General features: G+C 41.6%; 2 protein-coding genes across 2 annotated transcripts; one reads left to right on the top strand and one right to left on the bottom strand.

Moving 5' to 3' along the window:
• The first annotated feature begins 1,635 nt into the window (after positions 1-1,635).
• LOC117760337 (calcium-binding mitochondrial carrier protein SCaMC-1-like) lies at positions 1,636-14,443 on the top strand. The gene is made up of 11 exons (XM_034583289.1): positions 1,636-2,207; positions 4,395-4,521; positions 4,695-4,782; positions 6,313-6,424; positions 9,186-9,344; positions 9,770-9,922; positions 10,182-10,289; positions 10,755-10,922; positions 11,027-11,177; positions 11,798-12,014; positions 14,431-14,443. Exons 1-10 carry the CDS (start codon positions 2,031-2,033, stop codon positions 11,977-11,979), a joined length of 1,425 nt encoding a protein of 474 aa, XP_034439180.1. The 5' UTR covers positions 1,636-2,030; the 3' UTR covers positions 11,980-12,014; positions 14,431-14,443.
• On the bottom strand, positions 12,056-14,944 carry LOC117760338 (transmembrane protein 69-like). Its single transcript, XM_034583290.1, has 3 exons — positions 14,831-14,944; positions 14,344-14,388; positions 12,056-14,253 (listed from the first exon to the last, which is right to left on the bottom strand). Exons 2-3 carry the CDS (start codon positions 14,386-14,388, stop codon positions 13,483-13,485), a joined length of 816 nt encoding a protein of 271 aa, XP_034439181.1. The 5' UTR covers positions 14,831-14,944; the 3' UTR covers positions 12,056-13,482.
• Between the last annotated feature and the right edge of the window lie 2,855 nt (positions 14,945-17,799).

Here is a 17,799-nt window from a genome sequence, read left to right as displayed (position 1 = left end):
AAGTTAAAAAACTACACATAATATATACATATATATATATAGAGAGAGAGAGAGAGAGAGAGAGGGAGATGTAATGTGCATGATACGTATAACTAAAATTTTCTTAAAGAGTACTTAATTTCTTTTAAAAATATTAAAACAAATAATAAATAAATGAAATAGTTCACAGGAGGATTAACAAATTATTGTCATAACTCAGATTTGTAACATGTTTTGCTGTTTATCAAGTTGTTTTTCATTCTCTGCTCATAAAGAAGTGTTAAAAAACACAACTTTCACTCAAGAGCAAAAATTACTCTTTAAACCTTAAAATAAATAACGATGTCACATTTGTTGTGATGATTATCAACTATAAAAAAATACACATCTTTATATAATTGTTGGCCTTATCTCCCGGTCCTGTGCTTTCATTCTGTGAAACACTGAGTTACATGTTTTATTGATTTATTGATTGGCCTCAGTCTCAATCATGTCACATACACACAACTGTCAGTTTATTAGGAACATCTAGCTCAAACTAATGCAGCCGAATACAACAGTCCTGCAGTAAGTCTGATTGCATTGTGCAGAATCTGAATCATATTTATTTCCAAGTAGAGTTTTTTAGCAGACAAGTAATGAGCTTTAGTTGTTGGTGCAAAACAAAAACATCAAGTTGACAAAATAGGGAGAAAAGATGAAGCACATGTCAGTGTTTGGGATTTCTGTTTCACGTGCTTTTATTTTGAAATAAGTGTGAATTAAACGGATGTATTATGTCACATGTTACCTTGACTGTAGTAGAAGAAAAACCCGCCTTCTCGGTTTGTGCACAAAGTAGAAGATTCATCATGGACCGTTCTGCCTCTTCCGCCCCCTGGTGGTCAGTGATGACAACAGCAGCACAGACAACAACAAAGTGAAACCAGCTGCTGTTACATAACCCGTGTCGCCATCATGTGGAACAAAGCAGCCACTTCTATGACAGATGTGAAATACACACTTTACAATTGTTGTTTGTTACAACAACAGTAATAATAATTGTTGTTTGTGTTTTCCTTTTGTATTTCCTGTTACCTTGTTTATTCGAGGAAATTGTATTAATTCGTATGTGCTATATATTAATATTTGAAAATTTGATTTAATCCTCCTTCCCTCCCCAATCCACCTCTCTTTTTCCTGTCTCCTTCAAAGTAAAGTACCCCCCCCCCCCATTTAAAATCTTTTGGGGATGAGTTTTGCCAGGAGCAGCTGTCAGATTCCTGTGTGTGTGACTCACTGAACTAAAACAGATTTACTTTAACTTTAACTTGGAACCATGGAGCCCACTGTGGGGGCAGGGATGATGCATCTATAGACAATGTGTGTCTGTGCGTGTGTGTGTTACCACAACACCACAAACAACAGGAAGTGTATTCAATACATGGAAAGAAGAAGACTTAGAATGAAACTTCAAAGTAAAACTGCTTTTTGACCAGTTTAAGCACCAACACTGTGTATCGAAACAATAATTGTGTGTCTGTGTGTGTAATAGCACACCACCATAACAACAGAAAGTGTATTAAATGCATTGAAAAGGGGAATTTTTCGAAAGAAACTTCAAAGTAGAAAAACTTTTGACCTATTAAAGCACTAATATGTGTGTAACAGTGTGTGTGTGTGTGCGTGTGTGTGTCTGATAGTGTGTTGTTATTGTTGAAGGGTGTGTCTCAATAATGAGTGTGCACACTGAAAGAGGAGGTCTCCTCAGGCAAAGTCTCTCCACCCATTTTTTTCTCCTCAGCGCGGTTCATCGACCCACTTCATCCGCCTCCTGCTTCCTACTCGCCCGCTGAAGATCCACTATTCACCGGACCAGCCTGCACCACGACCGGGGACCACTCGTCTACCTCTTCTTTCTGACTTGCACTGCGGGAATCCGTCTGAAATCCTCCGGCTGCTCCAAACCAGAAGTGCAAACCACAGGAATCTGTCTGTGGGTGTGTGTGAGTCTGTGTGTGAGTCTGTGTGTGTGTGTGTGTGTAGCTCCGTAGGCCTCCGCAGCTCTCAGCATGTATCAGGCGGTGAGGAAGGTGTTTTTCACGGACTGTCGCTGTGCAGATGAGTCGAGCACGTACGAGACGCTGTTCTCCAAACTGGACACAAACAAAGATGGGAAGGTGGATGTGTCCGAGCTGAAGGCAGGACTGGCCGCCATGGGCATCCAGACTGGGAGGGGAGCAGCCCAGGTAGAGCCATGGAGACAGTGGACACACACACACACACACACACACACACACACACACACACACACACACACACACAGAGACAACATAGTTTCTACTTACCTAAACCTAACCTCTTCTTTTGAATTTAATGATTTATGTCCAATTCAATTGTATTCATACAGTGTCAAATCCTCTCTCTCTCTCTCTCTCTCTCTCTCTCTCTCTATCTATCTATCTATCTATCTATCTATGTATCTTATCTCAAGTCACTTTACATAGTAAGATCTAGACCTTAGAATTACAGAGAAACCCAACATGTTATGGGGATTTGGATTTTGTCCCCATAAGGAAGGTAATTCCGCATAATGTGAGCGTGTAAACAGAGTTAGGTCCCCACAACATGAGTTATACCTGGAACACACACACACACACACACAAATACAACCGTTTACTTGTATTTTAGGACACTCCTCATCATAACGTGTTCCCCATGCCCTTTGCCCTATATTAACCCTTAGACAGCCCATTGGACGTGGGCCTGGAAGTCAGGACCGGCCAATATGTCCCCACTTTCCCAAAATGGTCCTCATAAAGTTATCTGTACAAGTCCTCACACAGGCCCTGCAGGGAAAGTTGTAACTTTGTGTGTTGCACTACTGCATTCCTGAATGACCTGAGCAGTGAACAGGCTCCTCCATGTTAAACCCTAATTAACCCTGACTCTATAAATTATTAGTCTCGCATGAGCTATTCTTAGCATCTGATATAAACTGACACTATAGCTGCTTTCAGACGTGCACTGAACTCCGCGGTTCCTCCGTATTTTCTCTGGAGGACGTGCATGTGTGAACGTTCTCCGCCTGGCCCCCAAGTATAAAGTCTGCAGAAAGTGTAGAGAATCCAATGGGAGAACATGGCAGGAACCCTAGCTGGATTCACTGTGAGCGAGTGGGGGGGGGATGACATCTCTCTCAGAATGTGGTAATCCATTCAGTAGTTGCTTAATCTTGCTGACAGAACAATCAAACAAATAAATACATGGACAGGGGTGGAAACACACCTTCCTCTGTAAAAAGCCACTTGTGCAGCTACATCCTGTGAATGACTGGGTCCTCAAACAAATGACCTCAATTTGTGTTTCATTGCCTCAGGCTTTTCTCATTCAGTTTTATCAAGAGAGCAGGGTGGGTGAAGCAAAGGTGGACCAGAACTCAAAGTTCAGACTGCAGGTGTAGGTGTGAGCTGTGACTCGGACGGTCCCACCTTCAGTAACCATATAGTGCTGCATTCCTCTGTCTCATCAGTGAGTCTGGTAACTTTAACAGTCTGAGTCAGGGAGGAAGGGACAGGGAGGTCTCTGCTGTGTGATAATGAAATGATCCAGAGGTAATGCATGCTTTTACAACTGCCTCGTTTGACCAGTAGAGTCCTAATCTATTAATATAATTCAAATTATTAACATTCCCATTGAAACCACATTCAAACTCATGAGATCAGCATTTATATTTGGATCTGTACCAAATTGCACACTCATACAGATCAACCCCCTAAACATGCCTGATATATTTGTTGAGGTATTTTCTGAGAAAACGCCCTCTCTCAACTAATAAACAAACATAACCACGAGGTGGACGCAATAAATCATGAACATTATCAGACCACTTCCTTTTTTCTGTTGTATTTCCCCTAACAAGCCGATCTAGTGTAGGATTGTTCGCCGTTGGTGGAGGTTTGTGCTCTTACTGAGAGCCATTCTAGTTTCTGTACGATTTCCCCCATGCACACATGGATCTCTTATTGATTTGTGGAACAGTTACAGAGGTTTTTGTTTCATCCGATTTCCTGGATCAGCACATTTCAGTGTAACATTATGTAGAAGACAGTAACATGAAGTGCAGCTCCTCTACAAACAAACACAATCTTTATCTACTGCACAGATCACTTTACAAATGAGGGGAAAAGTCAGAGATAAAATAGCCAAATCAAAAAACACAAAATAAAACCGCAACAGCACAAACTATGTAAGAAGATAATGACAGATAATTAGGTCATGAGGTTTACACAGGAAGTGAGTTCAGGCATTTCTCAGCGTTATTCTGCCACCAACTGGCAAAAAAGGAGAACTGTTTTTTGGAGAGATTAAAATCTGACTCGGCTGCTGCTCAACATGAAGAGACGTCTGATAATATTCTTCTTCTCTTTTCTCAGAAAATAGTTTCTTCAGGAGACAAAGACAAAAATGAAGGGCTCGACTTCGGAGAGTTTTCCAAGTACCTAAAGGATCACGAGAAGAAGCTACGGCTGACCTTCAAGAGCTTGGACAAAAACAACGATGGTGTGGTGGAGCAAACTTCATGTTTATATTTATTAATTTAAGAATGCATAATGTAAATTCACCTGTTGAATGGTGGGAATTTTTACATAACCTGCCATATTGCTGACACTGAATTATTCTCCCTCAGCATGTGGGAAACATCAGGATTATTGTTATGTTTTTATTTTCCACAGGTCGAATTGACTACATGGAGATTAAGCAGTCTCTGGCTGATCTGGGGATGGATATCAGCAAAGTGGAAGCAGAGAAGATCCTCAAAAGGTATTTCTGCTTATTTTGTAAATTAGAAACTGAATATTTACAATATTTGTTGAGCTCTGAGACACAAATGTGAGTAAAATGGCTCTAGACTCATTAAACTGTTCCTGTAACTTGTGGATCAAAGCATGAATCCCATAATCTGTAAAGGTAGTGAAGATGTTTCCACATGTTAAAGGTGGGGACCAGTGAGGGGGACTGATAACAGCTGAGTGTGTAATTGTGAGACAAGTGATAATGCTGATATGTAGGAATAAGATCATCATCTCGGGTCATATATATATATATATATTTATTATAATTGCATTATATATATATATATATAAAATGCAATTATAATAAATGCACATTATGTATTCTGTTAAATTCAATGTTTCATATCTGCACATATTCTTATTGGCCAACTGATAAATCGGTCAAAGAAAGAGGTGGCAGGAGCGCTACTGGTGTCCCTCAAACCACTGGAGCTCATGAGGGAATATATGTCAATAAATGTATATTTTCTTTTATTAATTTAGGAAGAAAAAAATAATGGCATGTAGAATGAAGTGGTTTGAAAAATGTAAAATGCCTTTATTTAAATGGGATTGACGCTTAAAAATACACTAATGCCTTCATCAGGGTGTGTGACACACAGAGATCAGTCAGTTCATGTTGAGAATGGTTGATGGCACCAGGAAGCTATTTGAGTTAGGATCTTCCTCAGAAGCTGACAATACAATCTGTCGTAAACAGATAAAGATGAAGGAGGATCTGTCGTATTTACTTCAACATTATTCACCTTGTTGTTATGAACATGTTACAGGGAGTTATCATCCTGTTCATTCCTTCACATTGTCCCACCAAGTCACTCCAGGTTCCTGCGGTTGAGCTGTGTCAGTGTGTCGTGTATTTGCATAAACAAAGTGTGAAGCTGCTGATGTGCAAGTGCTCACATGACAGTGAGACCTGGAAAGAGAAGTGGAGCAGCATGTGTATGACTGTGAATCAGACAGTTTGAAAACCACAGAATAATTGACGATTGTGTAACTCCGCTGAGCTGACAGAGATTGACGTAGAACAGAGACATGGTTGGAATACATTTATTATCTATACCGTTTATCCTGTAAGTTTCGTGAGAGATGGGGCTGCAGCCAATCCCAGCAGGTCAAACCCTGGACAGTTTTCCACCATCAGCTGCTTTCAGACCTGCACTGAACCCCAGAAATTCTCCCAAAATGTTTGGCCACGCCTGTATCTGAGAACGCAAATGTCCGAGTCAGTTGTTCCGGACAATCTCTGGAGGTTTTCCTGCCAGTTCCCTTAAGACTCTGGATAATGTGTGAGTGAGCTCATGTTAGAATATAGCTGGAAGGTGTATTAGTTTGGTCAATGTCCCATCCACTATCATGGAGGAGGAAGGGCTAATGACCTATCCTGCAGCCAGCCACCAGGGGGCTATCGAGACGCTTTAGCTTCAGCATCATCCAACTTTAAATACAGTCTATGTTCCAGTTCCAAATAACATGTCTTCTCTTTATCTGTGTTGCTCAGTATCGACGTGGATGGCACCATGACTTTGGACTGGAATGAGTGGAGGGAGCACTTCCTGTTTAACCCAGCAACCAACCTGCAGGAGATTGTCCGCTACTGGAAGCACTCCACGGTAAGAGAGAGAGAGTGTGTGAGTGTGTGAGTGTGTGAGTGTGTGAGAGTGAGAGAGAGAGAGTGAGAGAGTGAGAGAGAAAGCAGATCATAAAGATGGCTTCATGTTTAAAACACAGAAAACACAGACTGTGTGGGGGGGATGTGCTGCATATAGAGCTGCAGGTGTGTGACTGGACAATAATGTGGCGTCCAGGTGAGAGTCTGGAAAAAGTTGATCCAGGTCTGAAATCTGGCTTGTGTCTGCAATGGAACCAATCAGCATTCACTCCCGGGTCAAATGATTCTGCAGTTGACGGGTTTGTTTTCGGCTCCAACTCTGATCAGCAGTGATGGAAACAGAAAACCGAAGAAAACCGAAAGGCAAACTCCTCCTGGCAACAGGAAATGAGTCGGTCGATAAACCCTTCGTGTCAGAGACGGTTTTTGTTCAATACTGGATTCTAATTGCACAAACTAATTCCTCCCTCGTATGAAACTCAGCATGGATCCCAGGACATTAATCATTAGTTGGGTGATTGTAGTTTCAGGCCAGAGAGAAAACACTGGAAATGTCTTGCTGTGTCCTTCAGTGTTTGTTCTTGTTCTTAACTTTTTCCTGGTTGTCGCAGCTCCAGAGCAAATTCTCCTTTAGCTTCTTAGCTGTAAACTTGTTCTAGACTTTTTTACACAGACCCAGATAATGTCCACGGAGCCAAGTTCAACTCTGTATATCGCAAATGATTTTACTTTCTGTAAATGTTTCTGCAGGACAGAGAGGATAAACAGAGTAAAGATCAGTTTCATGGTGTGGACGTGTAACTTTGAAGCTTAGAAACCTGCATATCAGTTAGTTCTCAAATTAAATAATAAGTCTTAAGTCTAAATGGAAGCAACATGGAGGCGAAACAGTTCATCATCCAACCTGTCGTCTGCGTCCTTTGAGTGTGTCCGGCCTCGTTTTCGGATCCACTGCACCACAGGGGAAAGTTGTGAGAGAGACTTGTCAGCTGATACTGGATTTGGCCGAGGACTTTGGCAACAGATCAGAACCTCGACGACCTCAACAGATTACGTTCATTCATTTTCAGAGGAGAGGTGCGAAAAGGTGGCGCAGAGGTGGAGGAGGTGGAGGAGGAGACTGTGAAGGGTTTTTAACTCCTGCATACGTGATAAGTCTTTACTTAGAGAAATAGAGGTCGACACTGGAGGAGAACTTGACTTTGTCACCAAGAGACTTTCAGGGAAAAGAGGTTGTTCTATAAGTAGCTACAAATAAAACAAGTGGTTGCGACTGTTACCATGCCAACCGAGAGCTCTCTGGTCTGGTTCTACAAACTAATTCGTGACAGACATGATGTTTCCCTCCTGAACTTTCTGCTGCTCGTTAAACCAATAGAAGGTTCATTTTAAACAGTATCTTTAAATTTAGATTATCGACCGAATGGAACCATCTCTGTGACATGTCTAATTGTCGCATGCCACTTCCAGTTCCAGTCAATGGCTAATCTCTGACGTTTGCTGCCTCTGTTCACTGGCACAACCTCCGTGGTTAAATAAACCTGGAGCTGCTAAGCTTGGCAGAGATAAGCTAATTTCAGTCTGACCTGTGGGGGGGATTAGCTCGTCATTGGGATTGGGACAGGTCGAGGAGAGAGGAAGTGAGTCTAGAACAGGACAAGCCACAGGGAGGGAGGGCGAGGCGTCCCATCACATCGATGGTTAACGGCCCCTCCACATGCAGCGTTTCTCACCTCGGGCCGGACGGGATCTGCAGACCTTCGGCGTCTGACTGTTAGAATCGTGTGACGGGTCCGGTTCTGTTGAGCACAGAGTTTGTGCAGCACCGTACTGGATCAGCAGCTTTATCAGGGGGGAGATGGTCATGGTGCTGCTGCAGCCTCAGCAGCAGCAGCAGCAGCAGCAGCAGCAGCAGCAGCACCAGGGAAACTGTTTTTTCTTCGACTTTGAAGATGAAGGGGGGATCTATGAGGTGGAGGTGGACATGGTAGGTTTGTGTATCGACCCTTTGACTTTTCCACCTGGTCATAGATTCATCAACATGAATATATATTGCTGTTTGTGTCAGAAAGTAAATCCCTAGAAACTGCACTGAAGAAATGCCTCCAAGGTTTCCAGGTCATTTAGAAATGGTGTTGTCTCAATGTGCTTGCAGTTAAATGTCCGACTCTGTATTTATCTTGGTCACAACCAACTTTTAATGATGCTTGTGTTTGATTATGGTCGATACGAGCATTTCATAGACATTTAGTTATTTTGGTTATTTTACAGAATAAACAATTCTGAAAAGATGTGCATTGTTCAGATCTACATGTTTATATTTGACATTAGGAAATATGTTATTTTCTTAATTCAAGGTCTATATATTTGGTTAAATTTGTGTTTTATTTTTATTTATAGTTATAATACGATTATTGTTAAACTGTGACACATCAAGCCTCAATTACATTTCTTTGTTATAAGGGTTTAAAAACGACATCTTAGGAATCATTGCCACATTTCTTTTGATTTCTTTTCTTTTTTTTTACATTGTCCAACAGTTTTTTTTTATTGTAAATTTATGACTTTAATATTTGGTAGAAAATTCAGTTGGGCTCTAGTTTCAAAGTGAACATTCAGATACACACAGATGATGTGTTGAGGCAGACAGGGAACCAACCGCTGGTGTTCAGGCTGGAAATAGACTCATCAGTGTGAGAGTGGACTGACTGAGAGTCCTGAATATCCTTGACTGTGATTTAACTGCATTGTATTGTGGGTAGGTGCTGGACATTGGGGACAGTCTCTCCATCCCAGACGAGTTCACAGAGGAGGAGAAGACGACTGGGATCTGGTGGAGGCAGCTGTCGGCAGGAGCCATGGCGGGCGCTGTGTCCCGTACGGGAACCGCCCCGCTGGACAGGATGAAGGTCTTCATGCAGGTGTGTTAGGATCACCCTCAGTAGAGTCAACAGTCCCCTCATGACACCACATTTAAAGTCACTATTTCTACTTGAATCAAACACACACACACACACACACACACACACACACACACACACTCATAGATATCATAAATATGCTTGGTTTTATTTTTTCTTGAAGATCTAATTATTATTCTGTGGAAAATCTGTGAAAATATCCCAAAATGCCCGATATCACAATGTTGAAAAAAGTTTAGAATGTTTTTGATACCACCACTTTGTCCGGATCCAAAATCGAAGTTCTTTCTCCGCCCACGTTAGATAGTTTATTACCTGTTTATTATCTATTATCTTTAATGCTGCCTCTCATACATAATAAATGCATTTCTTTTGAAAAGTAATGATTCTTCTAATTTCAAGTCCTTTTTTAAATTTATTTTCAGGTTCATTCTTCTAAGAGCAATAAAATCAGCCTGGTCGGTGGTTTCAAGCAAATGGTGAAAGAAGGAGGCTTCGCGTCTCTGTGGAGAGGAAACGGAATCAACGTCCTGAAGATCGCCCCGGAGACGGCCATTAAATTCATGGCCTACGAGCAGGTACATTCATCTCACTGCCACTGATCGCAGCACAGACCTGAGGTTTGGCTGCAGCCTCTCAGATAAAAACTAATTCTGTTTCACTCTCTCTCTCTCTGTTGATGCATCACTCATCATTCTACATGAGCAGCACGGACATAATATTGTCCCACAGTAAAGTCATACCGCAAAGTGCCATGTCTTTTTGTGTGTTAACTTAATCCAGAACAGCTTCACCTGAGTATTTCTGCCTCATTCCTGTGTCGCTGTGTTTCATCAGTTTAAGAAGATGCTGGCCAGTGAACCAGGGAAGGTCCGGACCCACGAGAGGTTCTTGGCTGGATCGATGGCTGGAGCCACGGCACAAACGGTCATCTACCCCATGGAGGTGGGCAGCAGGGATTCCAGGAGGTCTTCAAAATTCAGCAATCTGAGTTTTAGTCCTTAAAAACTCTTAAATACATTAAAATACAGACTTAAAAGTCTTTAAAAATCCAGTTTGTTGGCCTGAGGGGGATCTATTGACAGGAATGGAATAATAATATTTTTTTAGTAAGTGTATAATTCGTGTACATTAGTTTATAATCTCTTAAACTAAGAATTGTTGTTTTCTTAACCTCAGAACGAGCACTTTAAATCTACATCAGGATCTTCTACATCATTTAATATTACGATTATCGCCAATATCTGACGTCCAATCATAAATTTGACCAAATATAAATATATTATTTTACGTAAATACAGCAAATAAAACCCTAACAGTTGCTATGAAAGGTTGCTCGTCTGCTCCTTCACAGAGGCAAAAGTCAAAATGCTGCCTGTTGAAGAAAAGTGATCATTTCTGTCTGTTCAGGTGATGAAGACCCGTCTGACGCTGAGGAAGACCGGGCAGTACTCAGGGATGCTTGACTGTGCCAAGCAAATCGTGAGAAAGGAGGGACTGAAGGCGTTTTACAAGGGCTACGTCCCTAATATTATTGGCATCATTCCCTACGCTGGAATCGATCTGGCGGTGTACGAGGTGCGTGGTGTTGAGTGAATCTCATCTGTAAAATATGTAAACTTAGACTTCCATTCATTTCTGTGTATCCTTCTCACACACATGTACTGTATATCCATCCTCAGAGCTTGAAGAACTTCTGGCTGTCCCGCTACGCCAAAGACACGGCCAACCCGGGGATTCTGGTGCTGCTCGGCTGTGGAACCTTATCCAGCACGTGTGGCCAGTTAGCCAGCTACCCTCTGGCTCTGATCCGCACCAGGATGCAGGCACAAGGTACAAGGAGCCAATCCTTGTTTAAAAAAATAAAGAATGAGCCAACTTTTCATTTGTCACTGTTGGTGTTTAGCCAGTGCTCTCAGAAGCTTATCCAGAGAAAGGGAATAAAATAAACAAACAAACTCACATAGACATGTGTGAGAAAAGTAAAGGATACAAACATACATGATACATCGTGTATGTGTAACATGGGTTAAATAAGATAGTTAAAAATATATATATTATTTAAATTGGTAAAGTACAAATACTTCAAAATTGTACTCAGATACATTAGTAATTCTACTTTGTTTACATCCCACATTTGGGAATAACCTTGGGAAGGCAAATAGTGTCGTTGGTAAACTATAAGAAGACTCGTATAAATACTTCCTTCTGATGGTGCTGTGTTTGTGAGCATTCTTTTATTACTATACAAAAGATGAAAAAGTGGTGACTTATTTGAGGTAATTTAAATATTTATAGATGTAAACATTCTCAAACAACCCTTAGAGTTGATATATTTGCTATATTTCAAATCCATTAAGTTGGCATAAGGAGGTAAATAGAATAAAATGCTACTGTCCAAATATATTTTGATTAACCACGTTTTCCTTGTTTGGTGTGATTTTCCTCCCCAGCCTCTATTGAGGGCTCCGAGCAGCTGCCGATGAACCTCATGGTGAAGAAGATTGTGGAGAGGGAGGGCTTCTTTGGACTTTACCGCGGCATCCTGCCCAATTTCATGAAGGTCCTCCCGGCCGTCAGCATCAGCTACGTGGTGTACGAGTACATGCGGGACGGCCTGGGGATTCAGAAGTAGGCAACAGAGTCAACTGTGACGACCAGAGTGAAAAAGTTAATGCTAGGGTTGTGTGAAAAAAGCAAGAGCAGGCGACAATGTAGCCGTTTTCAGGAAAGACCTCCAGAGAATGTCCGCTCAATTGGGTGCGGACCTTCTCCGGAGTTTGCCTTTCACTCATTCATCAACTTCGGCTTCATTTCTGGATGGTGGGGGGGGGGAAGTGGAGACGTGTCTTCCATCTTTATTTACAGTCTACAGTCTCGTGGTCGACTGATTTAACAGCCGAGCAACCTAATGTGGATATTTTTCGAAGCACAGACACTTGGAGAGGTTTATTTGTTGGTTTGAGTAGATGAGTCAATGAAGTAATTTTAAGTGTGGGTCGTGTTTAACGTTTGACCAAAAAGCACCTTATCGTACCGTTCTTCTTCCTAATGGGAAACACAATGTTCTCACTGTCTGTTCTCTGTGATTAGTGAAAGTAGTCAGACCAAATGTTGGAAAGCTTCAATTCGTCCAGATCTTACCGGAAAGCCGTTTTTACACATCGGAACCTCGTTGTCATGTTTGAGAAAGACACGTCTTCTGGGAATGGATTTCACTTTGAGTGTCGGCCTCCATTTTACAGGAGAATATTGTTTAGACCTTTTTATTGAGTTCGGTAAACGGGGGAGTAGAGATGTGCCTTATGAGATGATTCTCTGACGTCTGTGAACGTCTCCACCCTCACACTGTCTTGCCTTTCTTTCCAATATTTGGTGAATTTGACGATGGTGTTTACAGTAATAAAATATTTCATTACAAAAAGGAGAAGTTGACTGTATTTTATTTATATTTAAATTTGAACGAATGTACTTCCTGTCTGTTGGAGACGTCTGTGTAGAGTGTCTCTGTGTGTGCTGGTGTGCAGTCGTCCCCAGAGGCTCTTTAAGTACAGATTAGTTCATTTCTTATGTAATAGCCTTTCCCCTGTGATGTCTGTACTCATGACTCTGTCTGATCCTCAGCGTTTGAAAGGACACAGTCAAAGTGGCTCTGCTCATTAGCTTTTTGTAGCTACTCTATAGTTGTGGTACAATTCAAACTTAACATTTGCTTGTCACTGATTATAAAGCATGTTTCAGTGATACCTCCATGGTGTTCTCATAAAAACAGACTCATTTAAAGCATCATTTCAGACTCTGGTAAATGTTCAGTCTCACATAGTCAAATAATAACTCTATATAAAGTAAAAGTGCAATATTTGATATTAAGTGTGGAGAATTGTCAGTCCTTGTTATTATATGAAGAGCTTTGACTTTGGCGCCCCCTGGTGGTGGTATTAAAATCACTCACTGTCTCTAAAGTAAAATGTGAAAGCCGGTTTATTTTTATTTTACACTTTCTACAGACAGTGGCTTTTACATAATGGCTGGATATAAAAAACAACACTGTGACATGATTGAAAGTTTTTAACACAGATGGAAAAACCTGGACCTCAGATCACTCTTTTCTAACTTTTTCCACTTTTAAATATTTTATTTATACAATAGAATCGGAGAATAACTTATTTTCTGGGAACATCCCGTTCATGGCAAGTGTTCCAACTAGAGAAAGAAACGCCACAACGGTCAGGATGGAGCGCAGGGCTTTGAACCAGCTGGGGTAGGTGGGCAGCAGAGAGAGGTCATAATGCAGCGAGATTCCCAGGCCCATAATAACCATGGTGGCTGCCGGGACGATGCTGTCGCTCATTAGCATGGCCACCCAGGCCAAGAGGGGGGGCACCACGCTGTTGGCCAGGTTGATCCAATCTGGTTGGGCTGGGCTTTCCTCAGGGAGAGCGAATCCCCAGCGAGCTCCACCCAGAAAGGACACGATGGAGGCTCCGTATGCTAACTGTGCGTAGGCCAGTTCTGGGAGGTAGCATTCAGTCACGGCCATGAGCACAGTCGGGGTCACGAAGGGGATCAGCCCGGCAAAGCCCAGGTACAAGGCGGGTTTGGGGCCCTTCCACAAGTCCTTCATGTCGTAGCGCAGCAGGTCCAGCTCTCTGGGAGGGGCCTCAGCCGGCGGTCGCTTCTTCAGCCTCGCAGCAGAGGAGTGGAAATGTTGGTTTCTCGCTCCAAACGGAGGAAGGTGGGTTTGAGTCCCCTGGCAGGGCTCGGCAGGAGGTTTCAAAAGTCCAGTTCCTGGAGGTGGCAGCGTGGTTGATGAGGCCCAGCAGGTCTGCAGGGAGAAGGGTCCACGGCCTGGAGCTCCCGTCAACACCGAGGTCCAGCATCTTTGAGGAGGAGCGACCCAGTGCAACACCTAAGAAACAAAACACTCACGTTTAACTTTTAAAAAGAGAAAATGAGAAATGGTGCTTAAGAAGCTGAGGTATCACGAATGGTCGTTTACCTTTCGGGCTGCAAGGGGGCTTCTTCTAAACATGACAGCGAGCATCTGTAAATTACAAGCAGACGTCAAGTTCGACTCAGGAGAGAGGGCAGGGCGTCCACCAGCCAGAAGCTGACGGTAGATCAGTTTATAAACAAGAGTCTGATCTCACATTAGAGAGAGAGGGAGAGAGGGCGCCACTGTTTAATAAGACAAGTCACAACCAACAGAATATAAGTTACACAACCACACTGTTCATGCAGCTGAGAAGCTCTCTCTCACACACACACACACACACACAGACCTCTTTATATAGTCTATGCCTCACACACATATATACACACACACACACACATACACCCACACCTCTCTATGCACTCACACACATCTCTCTATACACACACACACCATAGCATAACGTGAATCTTTGTGCCGCGCCAAACAGCGTGAACACATTGACAGGAAACACAACTGAAGCCTCGGTGATGTCATGTTAAAGTTCACTCACCTCGAACTATCATGTTTATTTACTCTCTGTTCTCAGCGAGGTCAACATGAAGCTAACTGATGCTAGTTAGCTTCTGACAGCTGAGTGCGCGGGTAATGTCTTCCGTGTTCAACGGGAGCCGTTCCCCGAACTTTAGTTCCACCTACACATCCTTCAATAAAAGAGAGGGATATATATACAGGACTGTCTCAGAAAATTAGAATATTGTGATAAAGTTCTTTATTTTCTGTAATGCAATTAAAAAAACAAAAATGTCATGCATTCTGGATTCATTACAAATCAACTGAAATATTGCAAGCCTTTTATTCTTTTAATATTGCTGATTATGGCTTACAGCTTAAGAAAACTCAAATATCCTATCTCTAAATATTAGAATATCATGAAAAAGTATACTAGTAGGGTATTCAACTAATCACTTGAATCGTCTAATTAACTCGAAACACCTGCAAGGGTTTCCTGAGCCTTGAAAAACACTCAGCTTGGTTCAGTAAACTAAATCACAAGTATGGGGAAGACTGCTGATCTGACTGCTGTCCAGAGGACCATCATTGACACCCTCCATCAGGAGGGTAAGACACAAAAAGAAATTTCTCAAAGAGCAAGCTGTTCACAGAGTGCAGTTTCAAAGCACATCCACAAAAAGTCTGTTGGAAGGGGGAAATGTGGCAGGAAACGCTGCACAACCAAGAGAGATGACCGCAGCCTTAACAGCATTGTGAAGAAGGGTCGCTTCCAGAATTTGGGGGAGCTTCAAAGACAGTGGACTGAAGCTGGAGTCCAGGTATCAAAAGCCACTTTTCACAGACGTGTCCGGGAAATGGGCTACAATAGCCGTATTCCCATGGTCAAGCCACTTCTGAACTCAAGACAACGGAAGAAGCGTCTGACTTGGGCTATGGAAAAGAAGCACTGGACAGTTGCAGAGTGGTCCAAAGTCCTCTTTTCAGACGAAAGCAAGTGTTGTATTTCATTTGGAAGTCAAGGCGCCAGAGTCTGGAGAAAGGCTGGAGAGGAGCAAAATCCAAGTTGCTTGAAATCCAGTGTGAAGTTCCCACAGTCAGTGATGGTTTGGGGAGCCATGTCAGCTGCTGGTGTTGGTCCACTGTGTTTCATCAAGTCCAGAGTAAATGCAGCTGTGTACCAAGAGATTTTAGAGCACTACATGCTTCCGTCTGCTGAAAAGCTCTATGGAGATGAGGATTTCATTTTCCAGCATGATCTGGCACCTGCCCACAGTGCCAAAACCACCAGTAACTGGTGTACTGACCATGGCATTACTGTCCTCGATTGGCCTGCCAATTCCCCTGACCTGAACCCCATAGAGAATTTGTGGGGTATTATGAAGAAGAAGCTGAAAGACACCAGACCCAACAATGCAAATGAGCTAAAGGCCGCTATTGAAGCATCCTGGGCATCCATAAACCCTAAGCAATGCCACAGGCTGATTGCCTCCATGCCACGCCGCATTGATGCAGTAATCCGTGCAAAAGGATTCCCAACCAAGTACTGAGTGCATTAATGGACATTTTCAAATGTTTGATTTTGTTTTGCTGTTATAAATCTTTTTTTTACTTGGTCTGAGGAAATATTCTAATTTTTTGAGATAGGATTTTTGAGTTTTCTTAAGCTGTAAGCCATAATCAGCAATATTAAAAGAATAAAAGGCTTGCAATATTTCAGTTGATTTGTAATGAATCCAGAATGCATGACATTTTTGTTTTTTTAATTACATTACAGAAAATAAAGAACTTTATCACAATATTCTAATTTTCTGAGACAGTCCTGTATATAGATAGATAGATAGAGACAGAGAGACAGACAGATAGATAGATAGATAGATAGATAGATAGATAGATAGATAGACAGAGAGACAGACAGACAGATAGATAGATAGATAGATAGATAGAGACAGAGAGACAGACAGATAGATAGATAGATAGATAGATAGAGACAGAGAGATAGATAGATAGAGACAGAGAGATAGATAGATAGATAGAAGGCTAGATAGATAGATAAAAGGATTGAAGGATAGATAGAAGGATAGATAGATAGATAAAAGGATCGAAGGATAGATAGGATAGATAAAAGGATCGAAGGATAGATAGAAGGATAGATAGATAGATAGATAAAAGGATCGAAGGATAGATACAAGGATAGATAGATAGATAAAAGGATAGAAGGATAGAGAGATAGATAAAAGGATAGATGGATAGATAGAAGGATAGATAGATAGATAGATAGATAGAAGGATAAATAGATAGATAGAAGGATAGATAGATAGATAGATAGATAGATAGATAGAGACTGATAGATAGACAGACAGACAGACAGATAGATTGGGGATCATCATGGTGGATTGTGGATTGAGGATGTCGCACCTTGTTAAACCCAGACAGAGGCTGACGTATCAGATACATGAGGATTTACTTTGCAGTGCTTGGATCACCTCTACAATCTCAGTCCAGTGATGATATTATTCTGATGTTATTATAAAACCCACAGAGACTTGAGGGGACTCAAAATCAAATGATCTAACACCAATAATTGGATCATGATATTTGTACTAATATTTATAAAAATAGGTAAACAAGGACAGAGTTTGATTTCAAAATTCGAGGAGGGGTAGAGATTGTTGACGTTTTTAATTTTCATTGTGGTTAGGTCCACCTTCTTCAATCTGAGAAAAGATTGCTGACTTATTTACAGTAAGATAAAAGACAAAGAAATGAAGCCACACAAGGTATATTTGCTCAAACAAGAATTAATATTTTAATGTATTACAGTGACAATTTACACACACCACAATCTTTAAAAAAAAAGTTTAAATTAATTATCTAAATCTTAAAGCGTTAACAAAGAAAAAGTAGTAAGTAGTAAAAGTAGTAGTAACTGATACTTTAAACATACTTATAAATTAATAGTCAGTTTAGTCATGGAGTTCGTTGGCTAGACAACATTGAACCGACATG

This window comes from Hippoglossus hippoglossus, chromosome 4 (genome assembly GCF_009819705.1).
Source record: "Hippoglossus hippoglossus isolate fHipHip1 chromosome 4, fHipHip1.pri, whole genome shotgun sequence".
Lineage (NCBI taxonomy): Eukaryota > Metazoa > Chordata > Actinopteri > Pleuronectiformes > Pleuronectidae > Hippoglossus > Hippoglossus hippoglossus.
Note: the sequence above shows the minus strand (reverse complement) of the source record. Positions and strands in the feature narration are given on the sequence as shown.